The sequence below is a fragment of the Prunus avium genome, chromosome 1 (assembly GCF_965620075.1).
Source record: "Prunus avium chromosome 1, drPruAviu1.hap1.1, whole genome shotgun sequence".
Lineage (NCBI taxonomy): Eukaryota > Viridiplantae > Streptophyta > Magnoliopsida > Rosales > Rosaceae > Prunus > Prunus avium.
Window position 1 is genome coordinate 1,688,858 of NC_142284.1, and position 20,734 is coordinate 1,709,591.

At 36.4% G+C, this 20,734-nt stretch overlaps 1 protein-coding gene and 1 long non-coding RNA gene across 3 annotated transcripts; one reads left to right on the plus strand and one right to left on the minus strand.

The window, feature by feature from the left end:
* The first annotated feature begins 3,261 nt into the window (after positions 1 to 3,261).
* LOC110760970 (uncharacterized) lies at positions 3,262 to 4,366 on the plus strand. Its single transcript, XR_002527323.2, has 2 exons — positions 3,262 to 3,967; positions 4,091 to 4,366. It is a non-coding gene; the product is annotated as an uncharacterized LOC110760970 (long non-coding RNA).
* Positions 4,367 to 7,151: 2,785 nt separating this feature from the next.
* Positions 7,152 to 16,074, minus strand: AGO10 (Stabilizer of iron transporter SufD / Polynucleotidyl transferase). Of its 2 annotated transcripts, none has more exons than XM_021963334.2 (22): positions 15,335 to 16,074; positions 13,708 to 14,349; positions 13,200 to 13,408; positions 12,807 to 12,956; positions 12,586 to 12,719; positions 12,374 to 12,483; positions 12,181 to 12,287; positions 11,774 to 11,912; positions 11,551 to 11,667; positions 11,211 to 11,318; positions 11,019 to 11,090; positions 10,585 to 10,707; positions 10,325 to 10,484; positions 10,068 to 10,189; positions 9,592 to 9,729; positions 9,367 to 9,509; positions 9,079 to 9,141; positions 8,815 to 8,878; positions 8,596 to 8,731; positions 8,412 to 8,485; positions 7,827 to 7,953; positions 7,152 to 7,654 (listed from the first exon to the last, which is right to left on the minus strand). In XM_021963334.2, the coding sequence occupies exons 2-22, from the start codon at positions 14,200 to 14,202 to the stop codon at positions 7,473 to 7,475; spliced, it is 2,973 nt and encodes a 990-aa protein (XP_021819026.1). In that variant the 5' UTR covers positions 14,203 to 14,349; positions 15,335 to 16,074; the 3' UTR covers positions 7,152 to 7,472. The 2 variants fall into 2 exon arrangements, with proteins under 2 accessions (XP_021819026.1, XP_021819027.1); XM_021963335.2 differs by lacking the exon at positions 15,335 to 16,074 and adding an exon at positions 15,191 to 15,312.
* Between the last annotated feature and the right edge of the window lie 4,660 nt (positions 16,075 to 20,734).

The window sequence follows — 20,734 nt, forward strand, 5'->3', positions numbered from 1 at the left end:
GAACGTTGTTAATTAAACTGGCTCGATCCGCAAATCTGGTGGTAGTCCATGTACTGATTGATCATTTGCCTAATCGATTCTTGCTAATTTCAATAATCAACTAGCACTTTGATCTAGCGATATTTCTCTTTCTAAGATTTGGATACACAAGACAAGGAGTGTTGAATATTTTAACGTTGGGCTATTTTTTTATCAATATAATAAGACAATATCTACAATATCAGCAGTCTCGACTTCATATCAAAATGATAATGGGTCTATTTGAGAACCATTCTACAGTCAAAGTATTATTTGAGAGTTTTAGTGCACCTTTTGTCCACTTTAGTTTTGATTTTAGCATGGTAGTTTGTTACACTCTTAGAATTGGCACCTTTTTTTTTTATAGTAATGTTACTCTCACCACATTTGTATACCACATTCCCACACCATCTTATGTGGCAAATGATGTGTCAACCACATCAATTAAAACTAATTTAACATTTTCTTTTATTTTATGATTTATTGACACTTTTTAATTGATGTGGTTGTACACCTCATCTGTTACATAAGGTGGTATGAGAATGTGGTATACAAATGTGGTAAGAATAGCATTATTCTTTTTTCTTTGTTGTTGAGAAATTCTGGGATTGCAGTCATAATTCAGTCAAAAGAGCCACTAGCTACAAAGGGCCAAAACAAACTAGTCATAAAGAGCCAATACAAAATAGCCACAAAGGGCCATTACAATAACGAAGCAATCTAACATCAAAATTAAGACAATATGGTGCGTATACACTAACAATCACACAGGATTGAAGAAACTCTGGCATAGGCATCCCAAGTAAGATTGCAAACTCAGAACAATCAAATAGAGATAAAGCTCTTGAAAAAAACCCAAGCCATAACAATACAAATAAAACTATCACAAAAGAGAGGTGGAAAACTCTCACAAAAGGATAGGTGAAAACTACATAGAAGACCCAAAGAGTCTCCGCGGTTTATTCCAAACATAAAGAAATTGTAAAAAGGATGGTGGTGGAGATCCGATGTCGTAACGCAACCGCCTATGATGGGGTGGAGGAAAATCATAACAAAACGAAAAAAAAATAGGGGAAACCTTCTGTCTCTGAAAATGGGGAAAGAGAAGAGAAGGGAGCAAGAGATGAGGGAAGAGGAAAGGAAGAACAATGGCTTCCTCTCCCCTCAAAGTGAAAACGACACTAGGACTGTTTTTTTTTTTTTAGAAAAGGGACTTGGGATTAGTATTTTAGATGTCATATTTATGTCTTTAATTTTAATATTGTAGTTTATCTGAAGAAGTTTCTCTTTGATAAAAAAAAGTATTATTTGAAAGTTTCTCCCTATTTTCTTTCTCATATTAATTCTAGGGCGTTAACAACACAAATCTATGATATTTTTAGTCAGAATTAACTATAATGATGCAGTAATGCTCACTTTATTGTCAATATCAATTGTATTTCGAATTTCAATATAGTGATGATGATGTTAAATGCTACTCTTACCACATTGGCATACCACATTCTCATACCACTTTATGTGGCACATGAAGTGGACAGTCACATCAATTAAAAAATATCAATAAATCATACATAAAAGAAAAGAAAATGTTAAATTAATTTTAATTGATGTGGCTGTCCACCTCATCTGCCACATAAGGTAGTATGAGAATGTGGTATACAAATGTGGTAAGAGTAGCATTATTCTGTTATTATATATTTTCCTTCTTCATTTTTTTTTTCAAGCAATTAATCTATTTATCTAATTTATTTGGATATATGTGTCTAACATTAATACTAAACTAAAACGAAAAGAGGGAGGGGGTGGGGTAAGCACAATATGTAAAAATGCATGTTGCTCACTTATCTTACTCCAATACTATCGTGTTATGCTAATTAAGAACATGATCAATTGCATGTTGTACTAAGTGATTGAAACTAACTTGAGTGGCATGGAGCACATTACGCTATAAATTAAAGCATAAAACTTCAAAGTCAAGCGACCCACGAGTTGAGGCTCGACTTTAAAATCCCAACTTGGGATTCTATACACTCTCAACAAAACCTAGTTACACCCCAATGAAAACCAATAAGTTAAGTGAAATCAAGGTAAGAAGATTATACTAGCTAGGCAACAGGATTCATGTAATGGCTTGATACTCTCTCCCCTCAAAGTTGCAACAACACACATTGCGTACTATACCAGTGGCTCTGTGAATGTGGAGAATATGTCAGGCACCGGCTACCCTGGGACGAGTGGAAGACCTTATATATTATATATACAGTATACTAGGAATTTTGAAATATTCAATCATTAGAGTCACAGTATAAAAACCAAGGAATATATTCCGGCCTCTGCATATATATTATGCTTGTTTAATTAATTAACAAGAAAAGGAAATATGGATTCTTAAATAATAATAAAAAATTGAAATCTTGAAAAGGTTTCGAATGCTCTATTAATATATTATCTTACCAATTAATTGTGCTATTGCTCCTAAGCATCCTCGATCTTTTTAGACTTATTCAGACTTGTAATTGAGGACTTATGCTCTCACCTTGTTAGGCACCTTGGTCTAATCATGTCCCAGGTTTGGCTAGGACAAGGTCTATCAATTCCTTTGTAGTTTGAGTGTTTTTGTTTGGCTAGCTTCGGCCTCCTATATATGTACCCCAAAAAGGGAAAGAAAAAAAAAACCGAACTTGTGCTATTCATGAGCTTTATGGCAAAGGGTGTGGTGTGGTTGCATATATTGGTTTCATCATCACACCCAGTGTTTAAAAAACAAGAGGGACGACATTTTTAAATTTTAAACAACAATAACTTTTTTTTAAATATTTTTTTTTATAACAAACAAGTAGTCATTTTCCCAAATGTCGTCATCAGATTTCTTTTTCTTTTTTTCTTAATGATATATATTTTTTTCTTTCTTTCTTTAATTTGAAGGGTATCAAATGTTTCCAATAACTAGTATTGTGCAGCTGGCATCAATCAGATGCACACAGCTACCAAAAATTCAACAAATGGAAATTTTTGCAAAGGAAGGCTATTATCAATGGTTTAAGAAAAAAGATGCTTGAATGGAATGGATATATTGAATGCACATTGGAGAGAGAGAGAGAGAGACGTAATCAGAGATCATTTTCTTGGGTTGAGATGCTTTCTTCTTTCATCTTTATGTGTGAAACACTATGCAATATCTATGTAATTGTAAGATAACCATGCAAAATGGTCCCAAAATTTGAACAAACAAACACACTCATCTCTCCTTTCTTTCTTTTTTCCTTTGGCTCTCATGGTTTGATGCTTTCCTTTGTTGTTGTTGCAGCTGCTGCTGCTTGTGAGAGAGAGAGATAGAGATGTGAATTTAGGGTCCCCCACATGCCTCAGGCCCCAACCTAAAAGTCATATTAATGTAAATGCACACAAATAAGGAAACACTCACTAATCTGTCTGCAGCAAACTGCATGGGGGGCAGTCTTGGCGTGATAATATTCAATATGCAAACATCACACAATTGGGACCACCCTCCTCCCTCCCTTTACATCTTTCAATTTTGTTTTTTATTATTAAGTTTTTTCAGCTTTTCAATATTCCATCTAATTCTTAATAAAATGATAATTCTACCTTCTGCCTCTATTTATACCCTCCTCTCATCTTCTTTCTTTTCCATCAAACCCTAGCTCACTACCTAGCAAATTAAAGGCCCCCCACCCCCCTTCTCTCTCTCTGTCTCTGTCTCTGTCTCTTTCCCTCTCTCTCAAAATTTCTAGTCTTGCTCCAAGGAAGGATCATGAGTACTGTACATATTTTCTTATCATGCATTTGTAGCAGTTGAAGCTGCCAGCATGATCTTAACCTCCCTATTTTGGTTAGGGAAGATCAGATCATGTGGCAGTTTCACCTGTTATTGGTAGCATGAGATCAAACCCTAATTCCCACATAAACCTTTGCAATCCCTAGATAAAAGGTATGTCACGATCTTCAGTTTCTCAATAAGTCGACAGTATGTATGTGGGTTTTTGTTGTGGTGTCAATTGGTATATTGATAAATTCAGCTCATGTTAAATTTTTTTTTTTTTTGGTGGGAAAGCTGCTCGGAAATGTCAGCTGTTTTGGGGTTGTTAGGGTTTTGAATGACAGAAACCGTGTGTTTCCACGCAGTTCGATGATTTCAAGATCCTCAACTGGCACTTTGGACATTGAGCCACTGCTACCGAGCAAACCTGTCGTACTCTTTTTGATTATTAGTCATACGGTCTGCATCAAGATTTCATATGTAAGCATATATGTGTTCATGATATTACCATGAATTTAAGGTTTTCCATTCAATACCATACGGTCTGAAATTCGATGTGCTTGCCTGAAATTTTGTCTTAGTTGGAGGTTCCTAAATTCCATCCATGTTATTGACTGGGGATTAAGCCCTAGCTAGGTTATTATATTGGCTAGGGTATGGAATAGAATCATAAGTTTTCTAGAGAGAGAGAGATGGGGCAGTGAAGTGGACTATTACCATTGTGTTTTCACAGGATGTTGCAGGGAAAACAACTTTCTGAGGGCTTTTTTATTTGTATAAATTTAATGTCATTCAACTATATAACATATGGTCTTAAATTATGTGTATATAATTTACACTTAATATTGACATATTTCATGAGATTGGGTCCAATTTTACTTCTCAGAACTTCTTTCTAAGGTGATGAAACTGCTTGTGAGATGTAGGAAGACTTTAATTGAGAATGGGAGTAGTGAATTTGGACCATTTGAAGATTCTTTATTAACCAAAAATACTTAAAAAATAAACAATCTTTCTTAAGGATCTGGTTTTCTGAGCTTGTTGCATGTTACAATATATATCTTCCTTTTCACCTTATAGGGTTATGATGGCACAAAACAAACTTGCCTTACATTTCTGGTATATATTGTTTCAAGTTCTTATTTCCTCCCTATAAATTAAATCTGATGTAGATGAAAAGAAAGTAGAAGTAGAAGACATCTGAAATTGAGTGTTGAAATGGAACCATGATTTTAATTTGCTCTCTCTGTGTATTAATTCTGTGGCAGTTGGGGGATAATGAGACAAGTTATTTGTATTCTGACAATAATATTGGACCAGATAAGTACAGTACAGGCAGTCATTTAAATGCTCACCTTCTCAAATTGAGAATAGAATATGAAGCCATATGGCTTGAAGTGCCACCTTCAGGCTTCAAAAAGACAAATATACAATATATATTTTGATCACTTGATATCATATGCAGACCAGACACACAGATCAATTCTGGCAAATTTGGATTCTCAGTAGAAATAATCTGTGAGATTGGCTGTGTCTGTTTCCTAAGTGTGCAATGTGATTGCAATTGATGATGTAATTTCTCAACTGTGAGCCCATGTGAAACCCTTCAATAGTTTCCAAGTTTCATAGTATAAATGTAATTTACCATCTCTCTCTCTCTCTCTGAAGAGTCTCTGTATGTTGGTTGTTGGACTTTGGGCCCTCTCTTTTGATAGAATGCATAAACGGAAAAGATTCCCAAAGAGTTTTCAGTTTCCCTGAGAAAATAAATAATCTAAAACGTCACTTTCTTTGATTCTCCCAACTCTTTCCACAGTTTTTCATATGTCAATTATCATTCATGAGAAGGGAAATAATCAGATGGGTGATTAACTAGGTTGAATTTGTCACATACCGAATATGTAGATGCTCCAAGCACTTGAGCCACCATTGGTAGCAAGGCCTTCTTAGTTGCATTCTGAGTAAAAAATGATCCAGAGGGCAAGGTTTCTCCAACATTAAGAAGCTTAATTAGCACAGGACGATGATTAATCCTTATATATGTTAATCTTTTTTAATACAAGCAATAAGGAAGGGGGGTTTATCACATACGCATGTACCATGGTGCCATGGGGGGTTCGAACCTGAGACCACTTTAGATTAATGGGATATGATAGTGTTGATACTGAGAGTCTTCTGATTAAGTTGAAGAGATTTCATAGGGTTTCTTGATTTCTAACTTTGATCTGCATTTTGAATGTTCAAGGAATTTATGAATGTGATTTTAAGATGGACAAATTAATGTCATATGAAAGGGAAATGATATGTATAAATACATAAACTGTTATATATCTTGTAAAAACTTTTCAACCAATATGGAGGTGTGTGAGTACTTTTCACGAGACGAGTGGTAATTAAAATGTCACTGCTGAGTTAATTACCAGAAGAAGAAGTAAATGCTGGAAATGGGAAAAAGGTGGGAGCATTATAGCCAGAATTATAAGTGGAGAAGATACCCAAATCTCTACACTAGTTGTTGGATGAGTCTTGTGAGAGCAACAAAAGACAAAAAGATGACTGGATGTACAAAAATACTTGAACCACCACTGATGTATACCTGACACAATATATGAAATAATGCAAGGTATAATTACTGATTTTAAAATAAGAAAATTTAATTTCAAAGTGAGAATTTGCATTTCATCCACTATTATCAAACAAGTAACATCCTTCATGACCATGTATTTGGGAATTTGTTTGTACTGGAAATCAAATATAAGTTGAGTGAAAGAAGCAGGCGTGATGACTAGTCCTTCCCATTAAAAGAATGATACTGCATTTGTCCATTTCATCCAATTGCAGCAAACAACCACATTTACCATATCAACTATCAATTATGCTAGCACTTTAACCCTGCAGATTATGATTGACAAGTGACAACCCATCTTCAACCACACTAACTTCCACTTTAATTATCACTGCTGTAATTTTCAATAGTTGTAGTTTTGGACTACTTCAATTGGGACGCAAATGTAACAGTATTTCAAACTACTCACGCACTGTTATATAAAAAAGTTAAAACGAATGAAAGTGCATTAGTGCATGATTAACTTAGGATGTCGACAACATCCCAGTGGAGGTAATAAGTTATTCTTTTGGTTTAACCAGTGTAGGTAACTTACTCTCGTAGTTTTGGCTGCCTTTATGAGTTCAGATTGTTTGGTCGTGATAGCAATTTATTGCTGAGTAACTGGTAAATTGCAGAAGGAATCGCAGTTAATAACTTGCAATTCTTCTCATTCATTCTGAGATACTTCTCCAGCAAAACTGCCAAGACTGGTAGCTTTGAGAAGCATCTTTGAAGACTTGGGCAAAATTTTCCTACATATAAATTTGATTGATTAATTAACATTTCTTTACAGAGGCTAGAACTGATAAACTTCCCATAATGGGGTCTACACTGCAAGAGAACAAGGACCTGCTATCTATGATCAAAGAACTCTAACACTATAACCACTGATCTAAGTTGAAATACCCTTTCTTTTCTTCCCTCCTGCTAGGTTAAACTGGAAGACCTTGAACCATGCATGAATGGTCCATATACGAAGAACGAATCTAACAGTGAATGATCTTACGACTGCAGCATCGTTTATGGCTAGCTCATCTCGGCGACCAAACCATCAATCCTCTTCTACTTCTAACAGTAAAACATTACTCTCTTTACATTCTCCTTCAAGGCTGGCAATGGCCGGACCCCAGTCTCTCCTGCAGCCCGTGTACCCTTAGCAGTATGACCAGTAGAGCCATTCTCCTGCATATCTGGCTCCATATAGAATCGAGCACGGAAAGCAGCCAAATGTGCATAATATGCCGGAGGTACTGCAAAAGGAGCCACAGAATTTGGTCAATCTAACTACAACTTTTAAAGCACATAGTTGAACTTTTTGCAGCTAGAATCCTAGTCTGTCATGGCTTTGCATTCTCTGGAGAAATGATTGTTCGCCAGCAAAAAATTATTCAGGAACATAACAAGGGTAGAAGAATGGCTTACCAACAGAGACGGAGCGCGTGCACCTTGCATATGTGTAACAAAGGTTGTTTGTCAATGACTGGATTCCATCAGCAGTAAAATTATTCTCATCCCAAAGAACATGGTAGTGAGCCGGACGACTTGTCCCCTGCCATATGAGATAAATATTTATACATTCAACCTTCAAAGATTTTAAGAATATAACAAATAGCAAAAGAAACAATATGCATTTAATCTTTGTTTATAAGATGAGTATATGGGTACAACTCAAGATATCATCATCATTCTCAAAAACCTTCCTCTTCAACCACAGCTATGCCCAGAGAAAAGAGAATAAACTTTCAAAAGGTAGGACTAAAAGTATTATAGAAAATTTAGGATCTATTAGATATTCTATCCCCCAATCACTTGCTCTTTAGAAAGAACCTTCTAATGAGTTGTTGGGCTTGCCCATAGATCAAACTGTAGAATCTTATTCTCACCCATTGCATGCCTCACTTGATCGCAAAAGTGAATTTTTGAAACATGATTGTTTTAGACTTCATGGAAAATGGTTTCATTGAGATACATTTATATGTTTGTAAAAAGATGAATACAATTTTGTACCTGAATACCAGCATGACTGCAGAGATAAAAATCAAACTCTGTCGGATGACAAATCTTAGTATCAACCACGGTGCCTGAAAACAATAAAACAATAAAACAATAAACACAGAGCATGGAACTCTCAGTATCAGTACAAGTCAGAACAACATGAGAGACAAAAGTTTCCATGATGATTGAACTTTACCAGGCAATATATTCCCACTCTTGTCTATGCTGCTTCTGTCCCTATGGTTATTAGCAAATAATCGTGTGTGGTGCCGTTTTTGCACCACAATGAAAGTCACTGGCGGTTGATAGTTCGGTTCCAGCGAAGCACACGCCTGTATGGAGATTACTTATCAATGCAACAGAAATTTCCACTTTTATCTCGAATAATCTGATACTAGTGATAATCACTTCTCACCTTCCGGATTGCATCTAGCTCATAAAGTAAGACTTGATAAAATTGCCCTTCACTTACACCATCCCTGCACAGAATATTTGCCATTAAAACAAGAACAAAGCACGACAAAATAGAAAAATAGGAAAACAGACGCATATATCTCACATCAGGAGTTGTCACGAAAGAAGCTAGATTAAGGGTAATCTGAGTGTTTGTTAACAACATGAAGTACCAATATCAAATTAAGCCATGCATACACTGGCACTAGGTATACAAGACATTTACCTGTAAAATATAATCCTTAATGGCTTCTGCCCTGTTGCTTTCCTAAACGAAACCAGAAGATCCCTGGACAAAAGAGAAAATGATATTGAGATAGAATATTAACACCTTCAAAAAAGAGTAAAATGCAACAACTTCCAGCATGGAGTTGCATTGTGTGCAAGCAGAAGATCCAAGGAACAAAATGGGTTTGCAAGAGTGGCGGGCAAGCCAAGGATGCTACAAGCAAATAAGAGGGCAAAAATGATGTAGACTAGATTGAGAGAAGAAGTGATTGTAGAGTTCTCATACCTGATCATGCCACCACTGACTGTGCCACGAACAGGGTCCTGCCATGTTTTATACAGATCTTGTATGAGTTCTTGTCTGTGAGCTTGAGCGCAAACTAATCCAGCATATTTGGTCACTTCAGGCCAGTCCTGGGAAGCTACTACCTGCATAAGTACAAACATCGATTAGCAACAAAGGTTTCAGCATATATTGCAGAAAGAAGTTCCAGGTAGTAAAGGCCTTTACAGCAGCGATTGAGGGGCTGGAATCTTCTCCATTCTCAGGGTGAGTCACATCTGCTCCAAAGATTATGGTTGGTATATCACTGACTAAAGGTATCCTGCAGCTTATAGCATCCAAAAGAACAGTATTTCTGCCGCCCATCTGCACAATGGATGGATCCAAAAAGCATCAGGATTCAGTCATTCTTGGGACCAAAAATGATAATTTCCATTCGAAATAAATAGAAAAGGTTTACAACGACTCCACAAGAGGCAATAACGAAACAGGATGCTGTCATTCTCAAACTAGTGACTTTGTCTCAAGTCATATGCCATATAAATCAGCTCATTCATGCTTAATGGAGTCGCACATAGTCTGGGAATTTTTCACGTGTAAACTGATTGTTGTCAAATCACCTCTCATAGTTAATACATGACGAGTGAAATGAATTTGAAATTTTGTAGCATCATGTATTCATAATATTGTGAAATTGAACAAACCTTCACATTTATCTTCAGGGACACATTAGCCAAGTACTGTTTGCTGATCTTGAAAACATGCTTTGTGAGACAGCATTGTGATATTAAACCAAGATCTGTTTCGCATATTCGCTTGATATCACCTAAAATAGCAGAATCAAGTTACAATTAAATATGCAATTCCAGATCTAATCTTAAGTTTAAAGGTCACCTTTGAGCATTTCAAGCCAAAGGTTAATAAACTATCCTAAGTGAAAGCACCGGCATATATGGCATACCGTACAGGGACCCATTGTTGTCAGGCAAAATGGCTAGTAGGAGCTCTAAATCTTTTCCTTTAGTTTTGCTCATGGATGCATGATAAACATGCTTCAAAGCTTTCTCTACTTGCTCAGGCCTGGCATTGTAGATTGGAATTACAGGTTCTGGATTAAATTCCTACAAAACAAAAAACATATTTATAACCCAAATGTTTGATCTAAAAACATGCAGATATGACAAAATAGAAAACAATTGCATTGAGAAAAAAGAAAAATACCATTCCAGATACTTGACACATTTGAGCAAGTTCATTACAAAACCCACGTGCGACACTCTCTTGCACACTCCGTGAAAAATTAATACAAGCCCACCGGCTGACAGTCATTCCATTAATCATTTTCTGCATCAAACCAAAAAATCAGTAGTAGGAACCATGTGAGGAAGAGATTATGACTGAAAACCACACAATCCCTAAAAAGATACTGGAGGAAATTATGAAATGAAAATCTTAAGCACAGTAGTCTTGATTGTAACATAAAGGTTTTCATACAAAAACAGAGTTATTACATTCAGAAAAGCCTGGTTTAATGGGAAATTTGGCACATTCATGTACATACAAAAACGGAGTTATTCCATTCAGAAAAGCCTAAAGGTAGCCTAGCAAAATATTAACAAATGTAAAGAAGTGACTGCAGTGGATAAGTGTGGTACCTTGTTCATCATATTCCACTGACCAACTTGAGGCAAACAATTCTTTTCTTTCCCAGTTTCATGATATTTCAGCTGCAGGTAAGGGTGCCATGAGATGGTCAACATATATTCTTTTTTTTCTTTATAACAACAACGAGAATATTTTCTGAATTAAACATTTAACAAAAAGTTGTATGAAGAGGGGCAGCATACCCAAGGGGCAGGAAGAATTCGAGCCTCAACTGAAGCTAGCTTTTCACTGATTTTGATTCCAAACTCCTTCGCATAAGGGTCTTGGTCATATGCATTGTGTTGAACAGTCTGTTTGTGTTTTAATGTCAAAAGAATAAATTAAAATTTCTATGAGCATAATCATGACCGATGGGGTAGCATAGTTTTAACAGAAATCATCAAATTACATTATTTAATATAAACATAACTACATGTATATTTGGTTTATGGTGTTCACTTTTTTCTCTTAACAGCCTGCACGTAGGCTCCCTAGGTCTTTAAAAGAAATATGAGCAATTACCTAAATCTTTAAAAGACTTACTTGCAGGATGTCATTTTCACGATCCCTAGGTCTTTGACATGTAACTTTTAACAGAGCGGTAATTTGCTTCTCATTCAACCTTTTTGTATATCGTTGCCCCTCAACAATTTTGCAGGCCTGCAGAAGTGTAAGGTGTGTAAATCCCACATAAGAAATTTGAAAAGGGAATTGTAAGTAAATAATCATTGGGAAGATGAGATTTTTTTTAGTGACCATTACTGACCTCCATGGGTAAGTAATTTGCCTTCTTCTGATTTCCAACTTGAAGGCAAGGAAGGTGCCCTTGTTGAATGGTGAATCCATACATCTCCTGGAAGTATTCAATTACTGACTTCATGGTCAAGTTCTCGTCAACAGGAAACCTGAACAAAGATAGTGTCAGCAAATAGAACACTAGCACAATTCAATCAGGAATGCTATGAAAAAAGAAAAGGATTCTACATTATTTTCTGGCTTTGCATCCTATCAAGGAAAAGGGGGAGAGAGAGAGAGAGAGAGAGAGAGAGAGAGAGAGAGAGAGAGAATGCTTAGAAAGAGAAAGAGTTCAAAGGAAAATGGAAAAAGATTGTACAAGAACAATAACCACTAGACCTGACAGCAAAATTTAAGCTAGAGCTGCTTCAAACTTACACAAGTTCTCTTGTAGGTTGAGATGTCAATCCTGACACTCGATACTTTCTTCGAACACTCCCTCTGTGCGTAACTTCAACTTTCACTCCTCTAAGAGCCTTTTTAATCTGGCCGACATTTAAAAGTGACATTTTAGATTAAATCATATGGTATGAGAGAAAAACACATCAGCAAATAATTAAGTATTAAGTACCTTTACACGGTCAGAATCAGACAATGTCCTAGATAATACATCTTTGCCTAGAAGCTGGGCAACAAACTCTATTACAGGGAGAGGCTCAATAAATGCAGCTGAAGCCATATCTACAAATGATGAAAATAGAGGAATAAAATATGAGAGAGATCATTTGAGACAAACCATGAGTAATTTCCTTTCAAAATTTCAACTAACTTCAAATTACTTACCAATATTGAGGGAAAGACCCATTTGAGTAGGCCTTATACTTTGATAAAATCCGCACCACGACTCCAACCCCTCACCAAGCCGTTGTGGTGTTCTGATATCAGGTGAAAAGAAGGATCTCCCAATGGGGCAGTACCTTCACCAAATGAAGACTTGGTGAGATAAATAATAAATTCAATCTGAAGTAGAACGTAGCAGTCACAAATTCTGTAATAAATTATACCTTTTATTTGAGAGCTCTCTTAATACAATGTCAAGAATTTGGAGCGCTTCCTGGGGAGCATCAGCACACTTACCAGCCAGAAACTGTCCCAGATGATGCATGTTTGCTCGTGCAACAAATTTAATCACCACTTTATAGTCTCTTTCTCTTCTGAAATATTATATACAGGTAATCTAAAATTAATTATTTGGATATTATAATAATAAAATCCAATTGCTCCTCATGTATTCAAAGTGCTATAGAAAATAAAACAAAATAAATTTCTTTCACTTCATTGTCTATTATTCATTCATGTTAGATATTATTATAATCCAATTGAGTCTTTAGATAAAGCGTAGAGGGGAAAATGAGGCATGGTGTGAAACAGAAGGAAAAGGGAGGCAATGTCCTCACTTTCGGCCATTGATTCCGTCCGGTTCATCAACAAGCTTAATGTTGAACTCCTTCCAAGCAAAGGGCAGCTCACCAGCAGTGTACAGACTCTTTCTACCATCATAAGCAGGCAGTCTCATTCCTAAGTCAGATTCTTTGTACAATCTCACCAGTTCAGCCATGATAGCTCTGTTCACACTTCTTGATGCAACTTCGGGAGTTATACAAACCTGCAAGAGTCAGATCACTGATGGTGAAAAGGCAAAAAAACATTTAGAACAAAATTGAAGGCCAAATTCAAATATCATAAATGCTATTCGAAGAAAAGGACAGGATGAAAACAGTGCTTCTTTCAATTTCTTCTGCAATGCAACAGAAATGCGAAAATAAACAACACCATCAACATAATGAATGTCAGATTAAGGGGCCCAAATATTATGACAGAACGGAAACACCAATTCAATTTTTAGTACTGCAGATTAATAGAGAGGTTTATTGTGAAAATAACCCATAAAAAAAAGGAGCTTACATCATAATGGTTCAAGTCCTTCTCTGGTAATTCTGCAAAGAAATGGTTGGCCTTTACGATACACTTTATCCCAACTTGTCCAAAACCAGGCCTACGAGCAAAACTCAAAGACTTGCTCGAAGTAGGAAAGCCCATCTCCATCGAACACGAGTTGCCACCATTTTCCACATACCCATTCGGAGTACTAGCTACAGGAGGACTAGCAAAGCTTGGTGAGGCAGGAATATGAGCCACAGTGCAGTGCCGTGAACTCGGTCGCATACAAACATCACCTTGATCAGATTTCCGACCACCTCTACCCCTTCTTCTTCCTCTGTTTTTTGTTGGAGGTGAAATTTGGTTTTGGGTTTTGGGGTTGTGAGGTTCTTGAGGCGGTGGACCTTTGCCATTTTGGGCAGTCTTAGGTTGCTTCTGAACTGGGTTCACCGGGTTCTGTAAATGGGTTTTGATCACAAGGTGTTGCTCTGAGCTCTCTTTCATTTTTCTTATAGGCATGTTGCTTTGCTAACAGAAACTGAAAATACAAAGCACAAGCACTTGTTCAAAAGGATAAAGCTTCACCAGATGGCACAGAAACACAATGTCTTCCTTCCCTTCTTGTCTTTCACTCAAAATTCTCCCACAGATTTAAGACTAGTTCCGCTGGAAAAACCCAAAAACAAATAGAGAAAAATTGCATGTCAGCTTAAAAAGGAACCCAGAAAAATTCTGAAACGGTGAATAAATGGAAATTATAATGAGATTTCAATTTCATGAGTATCATACGCAAAGTAAAAAAGTACGGGTAAATAAATGCCCAGCCTTTGCTTTTTTGTTGAAGATTATGACAAGCATTACTATTCCTTTGCAAAAACAGAAAGTTCAACTATTCACCTCTGTTTCAGCAGATTGACCGCTTAAAAAAATACATACATATACATACAAAACTGAATACCAAAATCCAGAAAGAGCTACAGTTTCCTCTGACTTGTAATTTGCAGAGCCATTCAGTAAAGAAAGTAGAAGAAAAAGAACAAATTAAATAAACAATCTCAAAGACCTGCCAAGAAGAATCATACAACACGAAATCCCAAACAGAAACAAAAATCATAAATGCAGAGACAAAACAGACTATCACCCAAAACCCAAGTGTTCCTCTCCTCTAGTCTAGATGCTTCCATAAGCAGCCCAATGGCCATGAATCGTTTAGACAACATCAATAACAATATTATAGTAAATAAGTGAACAGGAACTCGAAAACTGGAAATACCCAGAAAGACAAAACCAGTGTCTTGAAACTGTCTGGTACCCAAAACTGAAATTTTGATTAAAATATCACATAAGAATGAATAGGCCCAAGCAGATAAAAACATAGGAAAAAACATTTATATCTCAAATGAAATATAATAATAATTTAATTTGGGTAGACAGATTTGAAAACCTTATGACTGCAAAGGAAGGCAGAATAAAAACACTCAGAAGAAAACAAAAATCAAGAACATACCAAAGAGAAGGAATAAACATTGAAAAGGGCAGTAAAATCACCATCCGAAGGATACCCAAAACTAATGCCACGGAGAAAGAAAGTGTATTAAATACCACGAAGTCCAAGAGAGGCCAAAAGAAACAAAGCTCAAACTTCACTCACCAACCAACCAGCCATTTAAACTGAGCAGCAGCAACTATGGACTAGCTAGCAAGCACTCCTCTTTTTGCAGAACAATAACTGATGAGAGCTAGCAAGCAATTAAGAACTCACTGAGTCACTCTATCTCTCAACAAACAAATCAAAGCAGTGATCTTTGAAAACAAAAATAAAAACTGGAGGCTTTAAAGTTGTAGCTGCCAAAGAACGTGAAGTGATTAAAAGGGAACCAAAAGGGGAGAGATTTAAAAGATGGGTTGTGTGAAGATTCAGATTTAGAGAGAGAGAGAGAGAGAGATAGAGAGAGAGATGGGAGTATTTTAGAGAGAGAGAGGGGGGGGAGTGATGAGGATGATGATGAATCTTTATACACGCATGCAAGTGCTTTTGGTGTTTTCTTTATCACGTGTAAAAGGCTTGTGAGGCCCTGCGTCTTTGCTTTTAAATATGGCTTCTTTCTATCTCTCTCCAAATACTAAAAGAAACCCGTCTCTCTATCTCTCTCTATCTCTTCAGTTTGGGTTCTGTTCTGGACCAACAGCGCAGCCTCGGGGACGTAGCAAAGACCATTTATTATAAAAAGAAAGAAAACCAGAGGTGGAGAGAGAGAGAGAGAGAGAGTGGAAGGGTAATTGGGAGGAAATGGGTATGCGTCCAAAAGAGCACTGAGTATTTATAAAAGCAATCATACACAGAAGAAGAATAATTCGAACTTGCAGTCCTCTATTCTGCAGACTTCTCCATTTGTGCTCCTCCCTTCTCAGTACCGCTACTGTCTAGTCCCTGTTTGATTTTGTAAATCTCCCATTTTCTCTTAAGTTATTAATCTTTTTAAATCTTTCATCTTCATTATTATTTTTATGTGTACATGTGGTGTTGTTTTTTTATGTACCCACAAGAACCAGAACCACAACTTCCCACTGGCTTTTGCTTGGCTTAATGCTTTGGTAAAAGATTATGATAAAGCCTGTAACGCTCCGTTCTATATACATTTCTATGGGGATGAGATGAGATGAGACGGGACTTGGGTCCACCCACAGCTTCTTCTCTTTTTTTTTCTGCTTTTTCTGTGGTTTGGAGTTTGGACCTATTGCTCTGATTCACTGCATTGAGCTCTACCTTATTCAACTGTTCACTTCATGGGGGCCTAAATATTTTTTTTTCCTCTTTCCTGAAAAGTGTGATATGATTTGGCAACTACCATTGCATTTAGGGGTCTGCCATATGTTCCTTGTCCACCTCTTCCCTATTCATGTATAAAGCATGATATTGAAATCTACATAATTTTATACTTAAAAGGTATAAGGGCATTTTTGATATTTTATTTTTCAAATAGCCTAAGATATTATATTGTCAAACTGTCAATGAAAGCAATTGAATAAGTGAAATCATATTTTCAGCATTAAAAAAAATGTGAAATCATATTTAAATGTATGGTTTTAATTGACTACCTAACAACCAAGCATGTCACACAAACCACCTTTAAAATATGTGTTTTACTATTACTACTATGTATTTTACAATGTTATATTCATAATTTTATGACACAATATTATTTTTGTTTTGTTTTTTTGAGAAATTTTGAATTTTCATTCATAATTTAGCTAAAAAAAGTCACTAGTCACAAAGAGCCATTATAATTACTTAGAAATCCAACATCAATATTAAATTAATTAGGTGCGTCTCCACTAACAATCAAGCAAGACATAAGAAACTATGGCATAGGCATCCCAACTAAGATTGCAAACTCAGAACAATAAAAAAGATATAAAGCTTGGAAAAACCAAGCCAAAATAGTACAAATAAAAACTCTCACAAAGGAGAGATGATATCTACACATAAAACCTAAGCAAAGTTTTTGAGACTTATTCCAAAAATAAAGAAACTAAACCATCCGGATTGCAACCTCGTTGTCACAAAGCCAACCCACTGTCCCTCAAGCACCAAAAGACAACAAATTCACACCAATTGAATTTCCTCTTTGGCAAATAGAGCAGATACACCGAAAAAGAGATAGATATGCATAGATCTGTTATAAAATTGCGCCATAAACGTGCTAACGAAATAGAGAGGGAGATGATGCAGGAGGGGGAAACAAAGAGGATGGGAAGGGGAGCAGGTGGAGAGGAAAGGAAAAAGAGAGCAACATGATACAAAAAGTATGGTTGTCACCCTCCAAAAGGGGTGGCGGACAGGGGTATTCTCTCTTAGGTTTTTTCCTTTTATTAAATGAGAGAGTTTAGTAACTAGTGTGCTTGAATGATTAAATTTGATCCTAAGCTGTTAACCATTCTTAAGAAGTGTAATTTGGTACGTATTGGACAATAAAATTAGGGAGCTGATTTTCCCCCTCCTCTTTTGTCCACTTACACTCCCTTTGTTGGAAATTTTATGTTCCCACTCATCTTTTGTTCACTTACACTCCATTGTATGTTATAGTAAAAAGTATTTAAAAACAAAAATGAGTGTAAGTGGACAAAAGGGGAGTGGAAAAATAAGCACCCTAAAACTAAGATGAGTACTAAGTTTGGACAAATTATGGTTTAGGTTCTAAATTGGCACACGAGCTCAAGTTCAAGTATCAAAATTGGAAATGAATAACCTTTTCTATCAAATCTCAAATATCTCTAAGGAGCAGCTTCTTTTAAATTAATTTTCAAAAGAAAATGAGGAATAATATGGTTATGAACTATTGAAAACCACATAGGGAGAACCAAGGTGGTTGATGTGAGTGGTTCGGCACTCTCATTCCTTAAGAGAGGTCAGGAGTTCGATCCCTGCTCTCGTATGGAGTCACCACTTCAGCCAACATTTTACCCCTTACGGGGCGACCCGGTGTGAGCGGGGATTAGTCTGGGTTGTTGTTAAGGCTTAAAGGTGCCACCCATAGTTGGGGCCCATCCAGGATCACCTTGTGATTCAGACCAAAAAAAAAAAAAAAAAACCACATAGGTAGACTGGATCAAAGTTAATTTCGATGGTTCTTTCTAGCACAATATAGCTACAATGCATGGTTATGATGGAAATTAACGTGCTTCCAAATGGTAATATAAAGAAGAATAGGCAACACTAGTGTTGTTATAGCAGAATGCCAAGCTCTAAATGATGCTCTTGCTTATGAACTGGGTAGAAAGTGAAGAAAGCTATAGTGGAAGGAGACTACCTTAAATTAGTCATTGATTATGTTTAATACGAGATGAAGGTTCTTAGAGAATCCATTTCCTCCTTCAGAGATATCATATCTCTCGGACAATTCCATAAGAACTCCTATATCAAACGAGTCCTCGATGAAAAGGAAACTTCTTGGAGCTCGCCAATTTTTCTGTAGACATCGTACTTAAATACATCTATCATGAAGCCAACTTCTTAGTTCATGATGTAGCTACTTTGGATCATTCCCCTTATTAATTCTCAATTATAGGAGAATTGTCTTCCCTTATCGGATTTTAATGCCTGTACTTTTGGTTATTTTGGTTTGTCGTGCCTTGCTTTAAGTTGTAAATCTTTTTTTTTTTGGAGTCCCCCCTCTCCGTACATAGATTAGATTAATTTACAGTAATTTATACTATCGCTTGTACAAAGAAAAAAAAATTATTTTGAATTAAAAAAAATAAAACTCTAAGTAGGGAAATTTTGTACTTAAATGGAATTCAATAACCACCAAAAGTTATTTGACATATAAGCAAGTGAACTTAAGAACCAAAGATTCGGTTTCATAAATATGAATGTGTAGTGTGTGTGAGTTTAGTATATTATCGCTCATTTCAATAGAAAATGTATTTTTTTTAAAATAATAAAAAAATATGAATTTGAATGTGTAAGTGTAAAGGCCACAAAGATCTTTTCCAGTCCAAAAAATGTCAATGGTATTTTTTGATCAAAAAATGGCCAAACTTTCAATCATCATCACTACGAAGTGCACCAGGGTCAGTGGTATGATGGGTTGTCCAATGACCAAGTACGTTATGGATATGGTGTGGTTGGATTTGTGGGGCAACAGAAAAGGACAAAACATACACGAGCAGTGATTGTCTATGATGACATCCTGGACTCGGAGGAGAATTGGGTCCCACCCCCGGTACATCACAGTCGCAAAGATGGTGGGAAATCAAATAAGCTTTGATGAATACTCACTCATTACATTTTGGACGGTTGTGATTGGTGCACTTGATTATCATTACTCCTTTGACGGTTCAACATCATAAAAAAAGATCAACGGTCGGTTAGAACAGTCAACTACCATCGAGTGTATGCCATCTCTTTCATAGATATCCCTTCAAAATCTGACCTTAAACTACGATTCATGGTAAATCCACATACCTTAATTCTGTCACTTCATTATTCTTTGTAAATACTCAATTTAAATCAGGTTTTAACAAATTATGTGTATCGTGTTATGTCGCTCTTTTAAAAAGGCAGTATTGTTCGTGTTAAGCAACTAATTCAATGCCAGTGTTATATTTGTGTTTTGTCACGTCATGTCGTGTTGGTACATATCACAATCCATGCATATATACGAATGATTACTCTTCTCACAAGTAATGCTTATAATAAGAAGAAAATATATCTTCATACTCAATCCTCCTCCTTGTACCCTCTCATTAGTAAATTTTGAAACAAAAACTATTTAAGCTCTTCCCTTTTCCAATATACAACTGTTGTAAGCTTGCACGCCATGCATTTGACTTGTATGCATGTATGTACCAAAGCAAAAAAACCCTAGCTTGGGATAGGGCGGAGGACCACTTGCCTTGGACTTTCAGTCTCATCAGAAGATCTCGTGATGTGAGTAGTACAATAATCCATGGAGTCATTACCATCCGCTCCCCCCTCTCCATGGATAAGTTTTACTGGCATACTCACAAAACTCCACAATACAATGAATGCACCAAATCATTGCTCCTCCCATGCACAAAAGAAAACAAAAAAAATAAGTAAATTGAGAGATGGGTTTTGTGGCTGTGGGTTCGTAGGAGCATGGGCTGGTTTTGTTTTGGCATAGGGGTTTTGGATTTTTTTTTCCCATTTCCATGGTAAAAAGATATACTAGATTATAGGGACAAAGCATACTTATGATAGATGGGCAAGCTTTGTTTTCTTTTGGGGTCACCAAATTTGTTTTTGTCACCAAATATATATATATATATATGTATATAACAAAAAGAAGAAGAGGAAATTGATAGGTGGAGGACGGAAGGGAATATTGAATATTGAATATTCGCATTTCAACATCACTGTTCACAAATCACAATGCGTTTTGTGTTTGCGGACAAGAAAGAGGGATATTTGAGAAAGAATAGAAGAAGAGAGAGAGAGAGAGAGAGAGAGAGGAGGTGGTGGGTGTGGTGGTGGGGATGTGTAAGAGAGGGGTGTTTCCCGAGTAAAATGTTTGGGCCAATTGAG